The following is an 18797-nucleotide window of genomic DNA, read 5'->3' on the forward strand; positions in this document are numbered from 1 at the left end:
TATAAAAAAGTCTTTTTATCATGAATTTAATCATATGGTGTCCAATTTTCCAGATTTTCTTGGTTAGCTTTTTTTAAAAATAATATTTTCTTACTTGTACTGTTCTGAAAAAAAATATTTTTATCAATTTAATAATATGGTGTCCAGGCTTCACTTGTGTGATTGATGTAGATTCTTTTTGCTTAAAATTAGAGGTGGTAAATAAACAAATATGATTGAACTTAGACAGAAACGGAAAAAGGCCAAATATACCCCTCCTTATACTTTGGATTCGAATATATCACTTCTGTTATACTATTGGTTAAAATATACCCCCTCTCTCCTTCATTAAAGTTATTCAAGGTAGACATCCAATCCTAGATGACACTCACATTTGATTAGGTGGGTTCTACGTGACATGCTACATCACCACCTCTAACTAATTTTAACCTCCCTTTTATTTGTTCTTCCGCTGCTAAAATTTCTTTTCTCCATTGCCATCATTACCGCCAAATAATTAAAGCTCCGGTAATACAGAAGTTTATTCATGATTCATCTACATAAGAACTAACTAAATTGCATGCTATTAAGAAAAGTTAAAACCGTAAGAAAAATCAAATGTAAAAACACTTGTATGGTGAAAATATTACGGAGACCATTCCAAAGAGGAAAGGAAGGAAAAGAAAAGAAAAAAGAAGCAAAATCCATCAGTCGAAGAAAAGTCAATTCCCCTCACGAGTCCAGTCCAAAAGTTCCCTTGCCTAATTTTTTCCTGGGTCCCAATTTATTTGATCCCTTTTTGTTTTGTAAGAGTCTAACAAATTATTCTGTGATTGTAATTTTTTTTATATGTCTTTTAAATATTTTAAATTATTAATTATAGAGATTTATATTACTTTTTACTTAGTTTTCGAATATGTAAAAAAAATTAAAAAATTTAAAAAATTTATGTTCAAACACACGATTAAAATAAAAAATTTAATTCTCGAAAAGTAAAAAGTGTCAAATAAATTGGGACAAAGAGGACACTCACAAGTATAAATTTTAGGAAAGAAAAAAGAAAAAGAAAAAGAAAACAAAAGACAAAGATAAAAGAAAAGAAAAAGGTCACCACTCAAAGAAATGTCAAAAGAGCTCTTAACATCTTCTTCTCGCAAGGCTACTAAATTGGCCCATCAAATTCGCTGGAACTTGGGCAAAACACTGCATTTGAACTGGATTTTTGCCAAAGATATCATTTTGTTTAAACCATATGGTGGTAATAGTGGTGGAGGGGAAAGGAAATTTGAGCGATCGAGAACAAATAGAGAGGAGGGATAAAATGGGTTAGGGGTGGCGAGGTGACATGCCACGTAGCATTCATCTCATCAAATGTTAGTGTTACGTAGGATTGAATGTCCATTTTGGACAACTTTAAACAAATAAAGGGGAGGGATAAAATGGTTTAGGGGTGGTGAGATGACATGTCACGTAACATCCACCACATCAAATATTAATCCTACGTAGGATTGGATATCCATCTTGGACAACTTTAACGGAGGAGGAATATATTTAAATTAATAGTATAATAGCGGAATACTATTTGAACCCAAAGTATAAAGAGTGGTATGTTTGACCCTTTTCCGATAGTACAGGAGTATAGTTGTCCCTTTTCCAATTGATCAATGAATCAATTCTGCCTAACATTTACATGGGCAAAAATAAGCTGTGTCTAAATGAATTAAATACTGTATAAGAGAGACTATAACATTCTTACCATGGTGATTTGAATGCGTCACTTATTAGAAACAAGACTAAATTGGCAGTACAATATCAAAAAAATATTTTTAGGGGTTGAATTTGGATATTTTCATGGGTCAAGGTTGAACATCACCACGAGTCTATTTGTTATTTGTTGCTGATCATCAACCCATGATCAATCCAAAGTCATTTAAACTTGCGCAGGTTGGACATGTTGAGGGGAAAGCGCTTTCGACAAGAAATTTCTCCCATACCTAAAATTGAAAAGCTGCTTTTGATCCCTCAATTATTTATAGATTTTGATTTTGATCCCTATAGTATTTATCTAAGCACATTTACCCTCCGATCAAATAAAATGTATGTTTTGATCCCTTATATTGGAAATATGTACTTTTTTATGGATAAGGTTTTGACATCCCTCCCTTAACCCCCGGGTTGATATTTAGACTATTTTTAAAATCATATTACCTTTTAATATAGGATGATGCTATAAATTTAACAAAATAAAATGATAATTGAATAATTAAACACTTAACAATTCATTTAATTTGTAAACATTTAAAGTCAGAGGGACCAAAAGTGCAAATATCAAATGAATTGAATGATAGGCTTTGCTTCACATTTCACATGCTACACATGCATTGTCCTCTGGCTCCTTGCACTCAAAAGGCCTATATAAGGAATAGCAACCTTGATATTATCAGCATTAGCCAGCACTTCTTTTTTCTTGGTACTCCAATAATATTGCTCTCTCTTTCTTGTTATTGCAATTATTGCTACATGGTACATTAGTCTATCAGTTAGTACCTAAACAAAATCACCTAAAAAATGGAAAAATCACATCAGAATGAACACCCAATTAAGGCCTTTGGATGGGCAGCTAGAGACACCTCTGGGGTTCTTTCTCCGTTCAATTTTTCAAGAAGGTACTTTTTATTACTCCCCGTTTCAATTTAAATGTCTTAATTTGATTAGGCACGAAGTTTAATAAATAAAGAGAGATTTTTGAATCTAATACTTTTAAATTAAAGATGTATATAATGTACTAAAATATCTGTTGAATCTTGTGGTTATAAATTTGCCATATAGATATTTGAATTGTCAACTTACTAAATATAGAAAAAGACATTCTTTTTTGGACAAACCAAAATATAAAGTAAGACACTTAAAATGGGACCGAGTGAGTATTTTTCTCCAACGTTTTATCACTTTTTTCTTTCTTTCTTCTTTATGGATTTTTGGGTTTTCAAATTTATAGCGGAAAAGGGCTTAAAATACCATCGAACTATTAGAATTGGTGCAAAAATACCCTCCATCCACCTTTGAGCCCCCAAATACCCCTGTCATTCACCTTGGAGCCCCCAAATAGCCCTGACATCCACCTATGGGGTCTAATATACCCTTATTTCTAACAGTCTCATGTTGACGCCCAATTTTGTCCATCCTTTCGTCCAATTTACATTGTTGAGCTTCTATTTTATTAGAATATTAATTATATTTTTTTTTATCACAACCTTTAGTTAAATTTCTTGATGATCTCTATTATTATTATTATTATTATTATTATTATTATTATTATTAGTACCTTTTCGTTTTACTAGAAAAAAAATCACTCATGCATTTATTCTCCTTCTGGCTTATTGCAGTGTTAATCCTATTCGTATCTCTATAAATATTTATTTAAACATATTTTTTGTATTAGCGTCACACTTATAGTTGTTGTTATGTTTCTATAATTACTTTACTATTACAAGTGATAAAATTATTTACCAAAATATTTTGTCCCTTTACTTTTATTATCATTATGAAAATCGAGAAAATCTATTTGAAATTACTATATTCCCCAAATAAACCAAATAAATTTTTCACCCATTTCCTAAAGTTTCTACCCAACCCATAATCCCTTTCTAACTAAAAATCCCTAAAGGCATCAGGTTACCCCCAAAACCAAATATCCATAACTCATTGTTATTTACTCAAAATTCCTAAGACCCCGTCATCTCTAAATTTCGTTAAAATCAAACATTCCCCGATTCTCGTCGAAATTCCACGTCTACAAAATCCCTTTCTTTGTGCCTTTTATATTCTTTCATTTATTCTAATTTGATTTTCTCTTCTCTTCTCTTTTCCATTCCACTTTATTTCCTTAATTCATTCACCTTAATTTCTTACTAGTAATCATAAAAATCATAGCTTAATATCCGCCTTAATTGCGAAATCGAAACTTTCCTCTTTTCATCTAATATGCCAAGAACAAAATGACAGAAGTTTGGACCCGAATCTGTTTGAAAAAACCGTCCAAGTTCAAGATTATTATTATTAATATTATTAATAATAATAATAATAATATTAATAACAATAATAGTAGTAGTAGTAGTAGTAATAGTAATAATAGTAATAGAGATCATCAAGAAATTTGACTACAAGTTGTCATAAAAAAATACAATTAATAATCTAATAAAATAGAAGCTTAACGATGTAAATTGAACGAAAGGATAGACAAAATTGGGCGTCAACATGGGGCTGTTAGAAATAAGGATATATTAGACCTCATAGGTGGATGTCAGGGGTATTTGGGGGCTCAAAGGTGGATAATAGGGGTATTTGGGAGCTCAAAGGTGGTATTTGGGAGCTCAAAGGTGGATGAAAGGTATTTTTGCACTAATTCTAATAGTTTGAGGGTATTTTAGGCTCCTCTAGACGTTTAATTTGGATTGAAATTGGTGCATGCAGAGCAACAAGTGAAAAAGATGTGCAGTTCAAAGTATTGTATTGTGGAATTTGCCATACTGATCTTCATCAGCTCAAGAATGATTGGGGCAACAGCGTATATCCCATTATACCTGGGTAACTTTACACTTTATTGCTTTTTTATTTTTTATTTTTATGTTCCTTGTGTGCAAAATAGGCTAGGGGCATATACATAATCGTAAGAAAGTTTTACTGTGCATGTAGGTAATAAAATTTTGTATATATATGTACAACAAGTGTTGAAGCGATTTTACATAAGGATTTTCTAGTGTAATTCTAAAGTGATTGAAAAGATTCTTTAAGTTATAGGTTGGAATCACGTGTGACGTTTTAGCATTTTCTTCTTTTCTCTTATTAGAATTCCTGATTCCACCACTTAGTAAAGTATCCACTTATTTGTTAAATTTGCAAGAAATATTCATTACTGGCATTCAGATTGCTGCCGGGGATACTACAAACATGTTGATATTTGTGAAAATATCCTAATCTGCCTACTTTTTCTTTTGTTATCTGTTTGGATCGACCTATATTGCTTAGACTCTTCAAACATACTGTCGGGTGCGTAACGGATCCTCCAAAATCCAATATGGTGCCGCACCATTTTTGGAAGGTCCGAGCAACATAAATTTGAACTATATGGTAAGTTATTTTGACCCTCAAAAAGATTATGTAAATACTTGAGCAGGTGTTGTCTTAACACCAAAAGTACAATACTTGGATGGAGGGGCCAGAGGACTGGTAATTTATTTTTGTTCTCTATTGGTCTGTGACTCTGTTCTACTAGAGTACGAGTTGATTAAAGTCGACTATGAGGTGTAGTCGTTCAATTACCAATATAGTTTGAATTAATGAGATCAAAATTTTGCCATTTTCAATTGTTTTTCAGGCATGAGATTGTTGGTGTAGTAACTGAGGTTGGTAACAAGGTAAAGAAGTTTAAAGTCGGAGACAAAGTAGGCGTTGGATATGTAGTAGGATCGTGTAGCAAATGCGAAAACTGTTGCAATGATCTCGAGAACTACTGTCCCGGTCTGATAACAACAGCCAATGCTACTTACTCTGATGGAACCATTACATATGGAGGTTACTCGGATCTCATGGTTGTCGACGAGCACTTTGCAGTTAATTGGCCAGAAAATTTGCCAATGGAAGCTGCTCCTCTGTTATGTGCTGGGATTACAACCTATAGCCCTTTGAAATATTATGGACTTGACAAGCCTGGAATGCACATCGGTGTTGTGGGCCTTGGTGGTCTTGGCCATATGGCTGTGAAATTCGCTAAGGCATTCGGAACCAATGTGACTGTTATCAGCACGTCTCTTAGTAAGAAAGAGGAAGCAATTGAGCGTTTGGGCGTGGACTCATTTTTGGTCAGCCGTGACCCTGACCAAATGCAGGTGAATATTGTAACTTTTGATCTTACCTCGATCACTCAATCAACTATGCTTCAATCTCAAACTAGTGCGTCTGATATGACTTTACACCACTAATTTTAATTTGTATGTGTACATATGAGCAGACTGCAGCAGGATCACTTGATGGCATTATAGACACAGTCTCTGCAACTCACCCTCTTTCTCCACTGATTAATTTGTTGAAAACTAACGGGAAGCTCGTGATGGTTGGGGCGCCAGAAAAACCACTGGAGTTGCCCGTGTTTCCCTTGCTTTTAGGTATGTTCCTTTGATCGACGAAACACAACTTTTGATTAAAACTGAATTTTTTTGATAACACAAGTGCATGTAATGTGCAAAAACAGGACGGAAGCTAGTGGCAGGGAGTGCCGTAGGAGGGGTGAAGGAGATACAAGAGATGGTAAATTTCGCGGCAGAGCATAACATAACACCAGATGTTGAAGTCGTGCCAATGGAGTACGTGAATACAGCGTTGGAGCGTCTTGTGAAATCGGATGTGAAGTATCGTTTTGTGCTTGACATTGGCAATACATTGAACAAGAGTTAGATGAGACTTTTTGTTCTCGCTGTGTGTTTGTATTTTAGGCAAGAAAATGGTGAGTTCATGAGGGAATTACATAGTCCGTTGCATTTTGCATCCTTAATGTGTGTTATGTTTTGTGATTGCACCCTATCCTATTTTATTTTATGACTTGCACTCTAAGCCGTTCAACTTTTAGCAAAACAATAAAATTACTCTTTCTAAAAAAAATTGCATTGGGGCAAAATTGAAAATACAAAAGACAAAAAATAAAACATTAAATAAGAAAAGAGAGTTCAAATTTTAAGACGTAATAACATCTTTCTTCAACAAGATGACTACAAGGTAAGTTCATGCACTTACTGGTCTTTTATAAATAGGTTCACTAGGTTGCCTATGCTCAAACTATGATTACCCTCGATTTTCTGCTCTAAGGAATGAGAGAATTTAGAGCTTTCTTTGCAAATTTAGTGAGTTTTTCTTCTTTTGGTTCCGGTGGGGTTGGGAGTTATTATAAACTTCATGAACATTCAGTTGGCATTTTCTTTGCTCTTCTGCTAACTTATACTGAGTTATCAGCGCAATTATATCTGGAAATCAGTTTACGAAGGTTTTCAATTTGAAGATTCCATTTAGGATGCCTATCAAAAAAAGTAAAATCTACATTTTGATTTTATTCTTGTAATTTAAAGAAAACTCTGATGACTTCTGCAGTTTTTAATGTCGCAAACTTCAGGGACAACTAGGATTAGGGTACTTAGAACTAATGAGGTTTTCTCCAGATTAATGCTTTTGATAAGTGAAATTCCCATCTTGGATGTACATATGATATGATGATAAATATGGTTAATGCAGCTAAAATAAAACCAACAAAAGGAACCAAAAAGAAATTGGCGGATATAGTTTATGCACTATTGGGTCTGCTTAGTAGCTTCATCACTTTATATGCATTTAATATGTTTTATAAGCCTTTTGGTTCTCAATTTCTTCTGGATTTGTGGATAGCACCAAGGAAAAGGGAGGAAGTGTAGTGAAAAGGGCCACCAACTTTAATCAGTAGCTTGGAAGTTTTCGTCACTAAGGAGCACTGTGCAACTACTGTTTGTCTCCTGCAAAGGATGAATTTGGTGGTCGGGAGTTACAAATACCCAAAAGAATTATAATAAATAAAGAACAATCTCAAAAATCAGAAAAGTTGTACGCAAAAATAAATAAACAAATATGAGAAAAGATGATCTATTATTTGTATTTCCAGTTTTGCCCTAGTAAAAATTTTAAAAAAAAGAGAGTAATTTTATAGTTTTGCAAAAAGTTGAAGAGATTAGGGTGCAAGTCATAAAATAAAATAGGATAGGGTGTAAATCACAAAACATAACATACATTAAGGGTGCAAAATGCAACGGACTCGGGAATTACATACCATTCCTTTCTACTACTCTTATGTTACTTCATACCACACGATAATAAGTATTTGGAGAATCAACAGGATTTTTCATTGACTACGATTTTTTCTAGTATTATTAAAATATATAAATTATCACACACTACTAGAAATAAAGGGTTTTCCCGTCGATATGGAAATTTATGCTATAAAATATGATTTTCCCACCGAACCAGATCACTGGAAAAACGCATGGTGGGAAAGGTTCCCACTGAAACGCTGAGAGACTTCCTGTTTTTCCGTGTAAAAACACTATTATTTAGATTTTTCCCACCGACATTCAGTGAAAAATATTCATCGAACATTTTTCAGTGAGAAAATAGAGATTTTTTCGTAGTGACACATTCTGAGTTATATTATAGTGTTATTTATGTAGTTTTCACATATGTAAATTTTTGTTTAAAAGAACCTGAAGAATATTTTGCCCAAACATCTCATCACGTCGAAAATTAAAAGTAATTTGACCCTCGTACTCGGACGCACGAGTACCCATAAATTGAATAAGGGATGGGGCATAATATTTCTTGACCATACTTTGAGTCCTATTGAACTCTGAGTGAACACATTAATGGCAGATAAGTAATAGTACTTCCTTTTTCTTGTTTTAATCTACGACAGATGGAATAAGAAATTAGGAAAGAAATGTAAAATTAGTTATTTATATCAATGATGTAATATTTCGTTTCAAGTTTGGAATGTGCCAAAAAATGGGAAGGTGAATTTAACAGATATTTATATATTAACTTGTTTCGCAGACTAAAGTAGACTTTTTTCCTCTTCTTTTCTTTGTGATCTTGATTCTATTCAAAGAATGACGTAACACTTGATGTCCCATTTTTAATCTAATTTAAGCAATGTCACTCGTGACATATTTGACAAAATAGATTCAGTCCAAAGAGGTGTGACTTTCGGACGATAGAATCATGCAACTTAAGTATAGAGTTTAGTTCTGTGTATCAACAGTGTTCTACATGTGGGATTACACTAGATATATTATTATTGTTATATCAATCTTGTGAAAAATAGATACTCTATCGGATCATTTAAAAGATAATTATAGGAAATTCTATTTAATAAGTAGCATTGATTGTTAAATTTTCCATATATTATAAGAAATTTATTATAACATGTTAAATTATACTGAAAAGGGCCAAAAATGCCCTTGGACTATCCAAAAAGATTTAAAAAAATATTCTTCATCCATCTATTGGACTAAAAATACCCTTCTTCCATCTATTTTGATTTGCTTACGCCCTTAAAACTAACAACCTTATTATTATTATTATTATTATTATTATTATTTATTACGTGGCGCCTCCCTATTGGTTGAAATGAAAAATCACGCCACCTGATCTTTTCCCTTCGCCCCGACTCAACTACCCAATTCCCATTAAAGCAAAATATCAACACATTGAGAAGATTCAAACATGAAAAAGCAGTTCTACATAGGAGCTTCCTAATTGAGTTGGAACTAATTAAGGTAATAATTTCACGATGGAGTTTGTCAGATTGGCTTACAACTTTGACTATGTTGGTCTTGTACTACTCTTGCTGGGGTTGAGAGGAATATTCAAAACAAATCGACGGCAGTAGAACATGATCTCTTCTCAGTCAAATAAGGGTAAATCCATCAAACAAAAGTGCATTACCAATCACCAAGAAAGCTAAATATTGTCACTCCCTTGCTCCAGTGAAAGTTTTGGGTGTGAAACTAATTTAAGGCTGCGTACAATAGACCTTTGTGGTCCGGCCCTTCCCCGAATCCCGCGCATAGCGGGAGCTTAGTGCACCGGGCTGCCCTTTACTATAAATCCATTGAAGTAGTTTTATTTGTTTCTCTACTTGCCTATCAAGTATATTACTATAAACAAAATAAAAGAAACATGTTTGATAATAGACTGCTGGGGGGATTTGCAATTCCCCTGTTTGAATCTTCTCGATGTCATGATGTTTTGTTTTAATGGAAATTGGGTCATGGTTCATGGGTCGTTGGCTCGGGGCGAAGGGAAAAGATCCGGTGGGGGTGGGTTTTAATTTCAACCAACAGGGAGGTGCCATGTTATAAATAATTGACGAGGCCAAAGTGCATAGGAAAATTCGCTCGTACTCTATCAAATTCTAGTATAGTTTAAGATATAGTCTCAAAGAGATTGGAACCACCTAGGCTACAAATGTGTATTGTCTTGGGTACTATTTGAGATAATCAAATTAATGAAAGGAGATGTTTTGAAATTATAAATTACTTAAAATAAAACAAACAACTTATTAGAAAAATTAAAAAGAAAAGAGTTGGGAGTCGTTGAATCCACTTGGTACAATTATAATAAAATCTCATTCTATTAAATTCCTCAAAAGAATAGAAAAACTTATTTGACTTGATTTGTGTTATGAGTGATAAAGACCTCTTGCGATTAGCCCTTAAAATCACTAAACTTATTTGAAACAATTCCTCCGCGAGAATTAGAACTGAAAGAAATAAGATAGAGACCCCTCAAATCATTAAACTTATTTGAGTCAATCTCCGTGAGAATTAGGACCGAAAGAAATAAGATAACAATTTTAAACTAACAAAATTATTTGAATTAATCCCTCCGTGAGAATTAGGACTAAAAGAAATACTATTGAGATTTTTGAATCGATAAACTAGCTTGAATTAATCCCTCCGTGAGAATTAGGACTAAAAGAGGCAAGATCAAAGATTTGAATATCAAGACATGAAAAAATTAAAGTAAAGATAATATTATAACATCATACCAAGCTTCCTCAATTATCCCAACAAAAAGAAACTACTCCATTAAGGAGTATGTAAGAAAGAAATTAAAAGTAAAATACTACTCCTACAAATATAAAATAAAAAGAAGAGAAATAGAGCAAAGACTATTTCTTATGTCTTTCTCATGGATTGGATTATATCATTTCTAAGCAAAGTGATGTCTCTATTTATAAGAAAATCTAGTGTCTTCCCCTATGAATGCATTCCTTGAAGTAGTGCTCACACCTGTGACCTTACTTGACGGGTGTGAGTACGAAAATGGCGGTCACACCTGTGAATTTCAACACTTGACGGGTGTGAGTATGAAAGTGGCGGTCACACCCGTGGATTTCAACACTTGACGGGTGTTACTATGAAAGTGGCGGTCACACCCGTGGATTTTACAACTTCTTTCTTGATGCCAACACTTGACGAGTGTGAGTATGAAAGTGGCGGTCACACCCGTGGATTTTGCAACTTCTCCCAATGTTGTCTTTATGTAATTTCCACATGTGAAATTTCACGGTTGTGAACATGGACTTGTGGTAGCACCCATGAAATATTTTCTTATCTCTTTGGCATTTGCTTATTTTTCATTCTTCCGAGATATTCTTTTTCTTGCAAGATTCTATCAGAAAATATGCGAGAATAAGATATAATTATTCATGTTTTATTTTAAAACTTATTTTTTTATGTATAAATTACATGAATAATTTACACCCAACAATAATAAAAATAAAAAATAGGGATGTTAGTTTTAAGGGCATAAGTGAGCCAAAATAGGTGGAAGAAGGTTATTTTTAGCCAATAGATGGATGAAGGGTGTTTTTAAGGGAAAACATCACTCAATACCCCTAAAATATAATATTTTTAAGGGAAAACATCACTCAATACCCCTAAAATATAAAATATTTACCCGTTCATGTCCCTTTCCAAACTATTTTCGCTTCTGCTCCCACCGGCTAGAAATATTTACCCGACATACCCCTAGACCAAACCCCTTCCTCCGTGATACCATCGCAATATACTTATATATCACGATGGTATCATGGAGGACTGAGAGAAGGACTGAAACAATCCTCCATGATACCATCTCAGTATATTTGTATAATATGCTGGTACCATGGTCCTGAGGAGTGTCTCACTGAAGGACTGAAGTAATTCTTCATGATACCATCACAATATATGTATATAAGACGATGGTATCATAGAGGTTATTTTTTTTTTTAGAAAAGTGTGTCATTTTTAATAAATAAACATGATCATTCATAATACCGTCTCGATATATTTATATACCATGATGATATCATAGAGGACTAAGAGAAGGAATGAAGCATCTTCCATGATACCATCTCAGTATATTTATATACAATGATGGTATCATGACGGACTAAGAGAAGGACTAGAGCATCTTTCATGATACAATCTCAATATATTTATATACCATGTTGGTATCATAACTTGGTTGGGGGGGGGGGGGGGGGAGGGCATTTGGGGTAAATATTTTTATTTTTTCTGGGGGTACGAAAGTAATGGGGGTATGAGCGGGTAATTATTTTAATTTTAAGGGGGCATGCATGATATTTTCCCAATTTTTAAACCTTTATGGATAGTCTAAGAGCATTTTTGGCCCTTTTGAGTAAATTATAAAGTATTAATAATACGAAAAGTTTTATTATACTATGATCAGTACATAGGATCTAAATCAATATATAAAGTAATTAATTTCACTTTGCACAATTTTGACTTTCAAGAGTTGTGTACTCTTCAAAATTGGCAACCCCATCAATCCTATCTCAGATGAATCACCTTAACAAAAAAATTCCTTTGTGATATTCACATCCTAATGGTTTTATGGGTCTGACGTAATATTTGAAAAATAACGGACGAGATAAGGATTGTAATTTATACATAAGGAAACAATAATTTATTCCTTCAACTAATATGGAACACGTCCACAAATACAAAGCACATTATAACAAAATTAAAAGTTGATGGAAGGAAATACAATATTAAAATATAATTACCTCGAGATTCCTTTATTTATTTCACTAGTCGTCAAGTAAATTACATGCCATATACACGAATTACAAAGTATGATTGATAGTCTAATATCGTACTTGGGCTACATATATCATTCCAATATCTCTAAATAAATCACCTTTGTTTTTCTTACGGTTCAATCACATAGAACATAGGAAAAGAAACGGAGTTTATCTTATTGTTTTAGAAGGAAAAGTCAAAGAGATTGAGAAAACGTACTCAAACAAGATAATACTTGTTTAAATGACATAACTATTATTCCAAATAGGGGTCTTTTTTTTTTCTTTCTCTTTATTCTATTTTATCTTATTATCTATTGTTTTAGAAGGACAACCTAACTTATTTTTTAGTAGTTTGATTGCAATTCGATTTGATCAAGATATTAGCTCTTTTTTTTTTTTTTTTTGCTGTGTACTTTTAAATTTATAGTAAGAAATAAATATAAACAATTTTCGGAAAATAGTTTAAAAAAGTTGGCACAACGTTCCTCTCAAACAAGGGTGTGTTTGGTATGAAGAAAATTATTGTGCTATGGAATTAAAATAGCCCATTTGTCATTTTATAGAGCTAAAAGATGCTCCTTTAACTTGTTTTTTTTCTCCAAATTATTGATTGTCACCGACTCACTGATTATATCTTTGAAAACATGTGATGTATCAAACAGAAGGAGCTGTTAGCAAATGACAAATGTAAAATAATCTGAAAACGATTTGAAATGAGATTACTGCCTACCTAATTTTCTGCAAAATGTATAATGAGAAAGAGATATATGGAGTCCAGATTAATTCACAGAGACTGGAATCAATATTACGGCACTTAAGTCATTTGGATCCAATATGTTCGATGTGAAGTTTAATTTTACGTGTAAATATTCACCAGGTTATGAGTTCAGCAGGGGAGTCAGGATTTTCACCTACGAGGTTCAAATATATGAAAAGTAAATACATGATGAAGCCAAGGGTGTTCAATACTCTCTCTCTCTCTCTCTCTCTCTCTCTCTATATATATATATATATATATATATATATATATATATATATATATATATATATATATACATATATATACATAAAACAATAATTTTAATCTTGTATATATAATGTAATTTTTCGGCCCTAGCTCCACCCCTGATTACGACAAATGATAGGTTTGAACTCGTAATTTTAAAAATATTATGGGTTCAAAGCTACAAGACTTTTAGATTTAACACATAAAACTTAAGTTTTTAATCTCTCTATATGTTCGCGTGTGTGTATGCATATGGTAACATAAGCTCCAAAGAAATTTGTAAATATACAATCGGCTGGGGTATTTGTTGGAAATCTTATGAAAAATACTTGATCATGGAAATTCTTGAAAGTTTGTGACGTGTCAAAAGACACTGTCCTAAGGATATTTCACCCGATATAGATGTATTCAACAAACTCTTCTAACATAAAACTAAGAGCTAGAATCTAACAAAGATATAATTAAAAAAAATCCAGCACATTAATAGAATATGGGGAAAAGAACTTTTGTTCATCTAGGTTAGCCAAAATTAGAAAAGAACTTGGGATTATGAGCTTGTTTGGATGGGCTTAAAAATAGCAGCTTAGCCAATTTTTTTTTTTTTTTTTTTTTTTTTTGGTTTATAAGCTGTTTTCAGCTTATAAGCTGCTTTAGATAAGCTAAGCCAAACGGACTCAATTGTTTTTTTTTGGCTTATTTTAAGCACAAAATGACTTATAAGCTGGACAACCAAACATTCAAAAAAACTGAAAATAGCTTATAATTCAATCCAAACGGGCTCTATATATGATTAGGAAGACCCGTAGGTAACGTTTTGATCTATTGCCATTGAAGAATTGTAATTGTAGAATTGTAATGATTGTAGTTCAAAGTGGCTATGAATATTGAGGCTGCTAACGTTAGGAATTGTCATATAGTAAGACTAATTAAGGGTAGGCATTCAATCATAATAAACGTAATTAAAGACCATTAACAAGGCTTCAATAGAATCAATATAGAAAAGAATTTGGAGTAATTCTTTAGAGATATCAAAAAATAATTAATTTTTCAGCATGGGGTCCCGACCCAGATGTAGAGTGGCGACGCCGGCTACATATGAACGCACTATTTTTTATACGGAGTAAAAATTTATTAAAATTATAATAAATGATAAAATTTATTAAAATTGTAATAAATGACAGGTCTGAATTTATAATTTTAAATGCTAAAAACGTTAAAGAGTTGAACCAATATTAATCTTGTATTGGCCTCCAACTAAAAATTACATTTTCCAGAAAGTTGTTTTACATCCAAATGTAGTCATGCCTATAAAATGCTACATAACATCTACTTCTTCGTACTCTTTTCGTCTATGACTTATCATTTTATTTCAGTTATGTTTAAAAAAACCACACACTATGTGTACACTATTTGTGGAGGATTGGCTGTATTTTGAAGACATATAATCTTCTCATAAAAATTCACGATTAATTTTATACAATGTGATTTGATAGATACTTTTATTTTACTCACAAACAATGATATATGTATAAGTTTTGGGGGAATGAACATGTTATCTTATGCGAGATAGAGTAGAAAAATAAGAACGCATGCACTGAATAATAAATGGGGAATGACAAAAAGATAATCTTCATAATAGTAAGCAAACTTTTATTTTGTTTAAAAGCATACCTACATTTTAAGTAATACATTGTACTAATTTGTATCCCATATATCAAACTAAACTAAACATTCAACAAGAAATAATTTCTGCATTACAATATTTACATTACTAATCCGTGTATTATTCGCCTGTTTATTACACTCCTATACATTAATTTGTGTACAAGCTGTCATTAAATAACGACCCCGGTGTATTTAAATAATTTAAAATTTTAAGTACATAAAATAGGTATTACCGTCAGACTTTGGTTGCCTAGCTATAATAGTAAATATTATACTCTATCCATCCATAAAAGGCAAGTTGTACAGCGAAGCCATGACGATAGCATTTGAATCGCACCTCATCGACTACGTCATCAACCATATACTCTATGGCCTATTTATACTGATCGAAATTAATACATTGATCACCTATTACTTACTACTCAATTTATTGTAATATCTCCCAAAAATACAAACCAAGAAAATGGAAAAATCACATGAGAATGAACACCCAGTGAAGGCCTTTGGATGGGCAGCTAGAGACAGTTCTGGGGTTCTTTCTCCTTTCAAATTTTCAAGAAGGTACCTTAACTTTTTTTGTTACATGGTACACTTTAACACTATCAGGTCATGATCTAGAGGTATAAGGTATTTATGGGTACTCATCATTAGAACTTAAATTTGTAATCTTGAAAATAAGATAGGTTACCTGCTACAACAGATAAAGGTAACCTGATAATGTAAAAATTCCTTACAGTACTGACAATACCGTTTATAACTTAAACTCATCTCTTAAACTCATCTTTTTAAGGCTACGGAAAATTCTAATAGAGGTTTAATTTGGGTTGAAATGGGTGCAGGGTGACTGGTGAAAAAGATGTGCAGTTCAAAGTATTGTATTGTGGAATTTGTCATTCTGATCTTCATCAGCTCAAGAATGAATGGGGAAATAGCATATTTCCAATGGTACCTGGGTTAGTTTCCATTTTCTTACTTTCTTCTTCTATCTTATACGTGACATTTTTGTTTTTAGTCTTATTAAGAAAGATTGAAATTTATTTTATATATATACTTGTAAACTTTTTAACGATGTCATTTTTGTCATAAAAATGTTAGATCTCACATCAGTTGGGAATTCAAAGATTAATCTCCTTATTTAATTTCAGTCAATCTTCACCACATGAACTAGTTTTCGGGGTTTAGTTAGGGGTAATGTCCATTTTCTTATCATGGTACAAGAATCTAGGTTCATCTCAGTTTCTTGATTTACCTGATGTTGGACTCCATATTGTGTGGTCCACGCTCCAAATGTCTAGTCCTGGCATGCACCGTTTTAGATCTCACATCGGTTGGGAATATAAAACGTGTTTCTTTATATGATCTTGGCCAATTCTTACGGCATGAGCTAACCTAAAATTTGGGTTGAGTCAAGCCCAAGATCCATTTTCTAATAAAAAAGTTTCAAATATATTTAATTTAATACTACGTGTTTGGAACTCAATTAAACACCATCATATAAAATGGAGCATCTACTTAGATGTTATTATATACATGAAGGGCTCTACATAAAAGCGAAATTTAAAATCATGGAGAAATCAAAGTTATTGTTGCCCTGGCAAATGCTTAAGCTAATTTGAAGTTACGGGTTCTTCACTGGAGTCAGAAAGATTGGATTATACAATTAAATATGCAGATATTTTTTTTGAAGACAGCAAGTTCCAAGACAATTATTTCTTTCACTGCAAGAAACAGAATACTCTACTGCTTGAACAATTCAATTATACCTTGATCTTGCAAATGTAGAGTGAAATAAAATTTAAAACTCATACTATTAAGCTTTCTATGCTACTATAGTTCTTATTTAATAAGAAAGAAATTTTGTGGGTAATTGTCAATTTCTCTCACAGGCATGAAGTTGTTGGTGTTGTAACTGAAATTGGTAGGAAAGTGGAGAAGTTTAAAATTGGAGACAAAGTTGGAGTTGGATGCTTAGTAGGATCATGTCGAAAATGTGAAAATTGTGACAACAATCTCGAGAATTACTGTTCCAATCAGATAATGACATACAACGGTATTTACTCCGATGGAACCACCACGTACGGAGGTTACTCCGATATCATGGTAACGGACGAGCACTACGTGGTCCACTGGCCGGAAAATTTGCCAATGGAAGCTGCTCCTCTGTTATGTGCTGGAATTACAACTTATAGCCCATTGAAATATTTTGGGCTTGACAAGCCTGGAATGCACATTGGTGTTGTTGGCCTTGGTGGGCTTGGCCATATGGCTGTGAAATTCGCCAAGGCGTTCGGGACCAAAGTTACTGTTATTAGTACATCTCTTAGTAAGAAAGACGAAGCAATTGAGCGTTTGGGTGCGGACTCGTTTTTGGTCAGCCGTGACCCTGACCAAATGCAGGTCAAATCAATCAACTATGCTTCAATCTCAAATTATAACGTGACATAATTAGAATAATACTAAAATTTATTTGTTCGTGTAATACGAGCAGGCTGCTGCGGGATCACTTGATGGCATTATTGATACTGTCTCAGCAATTCACCCTCTTCTTCCATTGATTAATTTGTTGAAACCTCACGGGAAGCTTGTGATGGTTGGCGCACCTGAAAAACCACTAGAGTTGCCTGTATTTCCCCTGCTCTTGGGTATGTTTCTTGAATCGACAATTTCTATCTATACATTTTTTTTTTATTTGAACCAAAAAAAATTGACAAAGATATTATGTGTATAACAGGAAGGAAGCTAGTGGCGGGGAGTGCGATAGGAGGGATGAAGGAGACACAAGAGATGGTAGATTTCGCGGCGAAGCATAACATAACACCAGATGTTGAAGTCGTGCCAATGGACTATGTGAATACGGCGTTAGAGCGTCTTTTGAAATCGGATGTGAAGTATCGTTTTGTGCTTGACATTGGCAACACATTGACCAAGAGTTAAGATGGGGACTTCTTGTTTCTCGCATCTCTGTCTTTTTGGTCAAAGAAAAATGAGACTTGGGTTCGATTTCTTATGTCCTGTCTTTTGTTTAAGCTTGTATGTATTGGTATCTACTGTATTTCTTATGTTTTGTGTATCAAAAGGAAGAAGTCAGAATAAATACGATATCTAGTTTTGACACTCAAGTTTCATGTATGATGTAACATTGAAAAGTGAGAGCAATCTTAAAACTAAAACTTACTTGCACTCGATGTTTACACTAAATTATTATACTTATTTATCATAGCTAAGTCGTAACTGAAAACGTGTATTAATTAACTCTAATTCAGTGATAAGAGTGTATCAGAAGACGTGACAGAAACGGAGCGTTATCCTATTTCCCAATCAGATGTTTGAATGTCAGCTATAAGCGGTGAAGAGCCAAATGGGCATATGGGCATTGCCTTGCCATTTGACCTCTGTGAATAGCTAGGAATGCTCATTAGGATGGGGGAGTGTCACAACCCGCTAAAACACCCCAAATTTCCTACTAACAAAATGTGCCAAAGA

At 33.3% G+C, this 18797-nt stretch overlaps 2 protein-coding genes across 2 annotated transcripts; both read left to right on the forward strand.

Annotated features, from left to right (window-relative positions):
- Positions 1-2408: 2408 nt before the first annotated feature.
- LOC132614851 (8-hydroxygeraniol dehydrogenase-like) lies at positions 2409-6588 on the forward strand. Its single transcript, XM_060329403.1, has 5 exons — positions 2409-2645; positions 4453-4566; positions 5357-5867; positions 5990-6143; positions 6230-6588. Exons 1-5 carry the CDS (start codon positions 2548-2550, stop codon positions 6430-6432), a joined length of 1080 nt encoding a protein of 359 aa, XP_060185386.1. The 5' UTR covers positions 2409-2547; the 3' UTR covers positions 6433-6588.
- Positions 6589-15725: 9137 nt separating this feature from the next.
- LOC132615022 (8-hydroxygeraniol dehydrogenase-like) lies at positions 15726-18494 on the forward strand. The gene is made up of 5 exons (XM_060329576.1): positions 15726-15875; positions 16154-16267; positions 17201-17711; positions 17803-17956; positions 18046-18494. Exons 1-5 carry the CDS (start codon positions 15778-15780, stop codon positions 18246-18248), a joined length of 1080 nt encoding a protein of 359 aa, XP_060185559.1. The 5' UTR covers positions 15726-15777; the 3' UTR covers positions 18249-18494.
- The last annotated feature ends 303 nt before the right edge of the window (positions 18495-18797 follow it).

This window comes from Lycium barbarum, chromosome 10 (assembly GCF_019175385.1).
Source record: "Lycium barbarum isolate Lr01 chromosome 10, ASM1917538v2, whole genome shotgun sequence".
Lineage (NCBI taxonomy): Eukaryota > Viridiplantae > Streptophyta > Magnoliopsida > Solanales > Solanaceae > Lycium > Lycium barbarum.

Coding starts and splice junctions, on each gene's coding strand:
- LOC132615022 (XM_060329576.1), top strand. CDS start 15,778: ATGGAAAAATCACATGAGAATGAACACCCAGTGAAGGCCTTTGGATGG. Junction 16,268..17,200: donor ATATTTCCAATGGTACCTGG/GTTAGTTTCCAT, acceptor TTTCTCTCACAG/GCATGAAGTTGTTGGTGTTG. Junction 17,957..18,045: donor TGTATTTCCCCTGCTCTTGG/GTATGTTTCTTG, acceptor TGTGTATAACAG/GAAGGAAGCTAGTGGCGGGG.
- LOC132614851 (XM_060329403.1), top strand. CDS start 2,548: ATGGAAAAATCACATCAGAATGAACACCCAATTAAGGCCTTTGGATGG. Junction 5,868..5,989: donor GTGACCCTGACCAAATGCAG/GTGAATATTGTA, acceptor ACATATGAGCAG/ACTGCAGCAGGATCACTTGA. Junction 6,144..6,229: donor CGTGTTTCCCTTGCTTTTAG/GTATGTTCCTTT, acceptor GTGCAAAAACAG/GACGGAAGCTAGTGGCAGGG.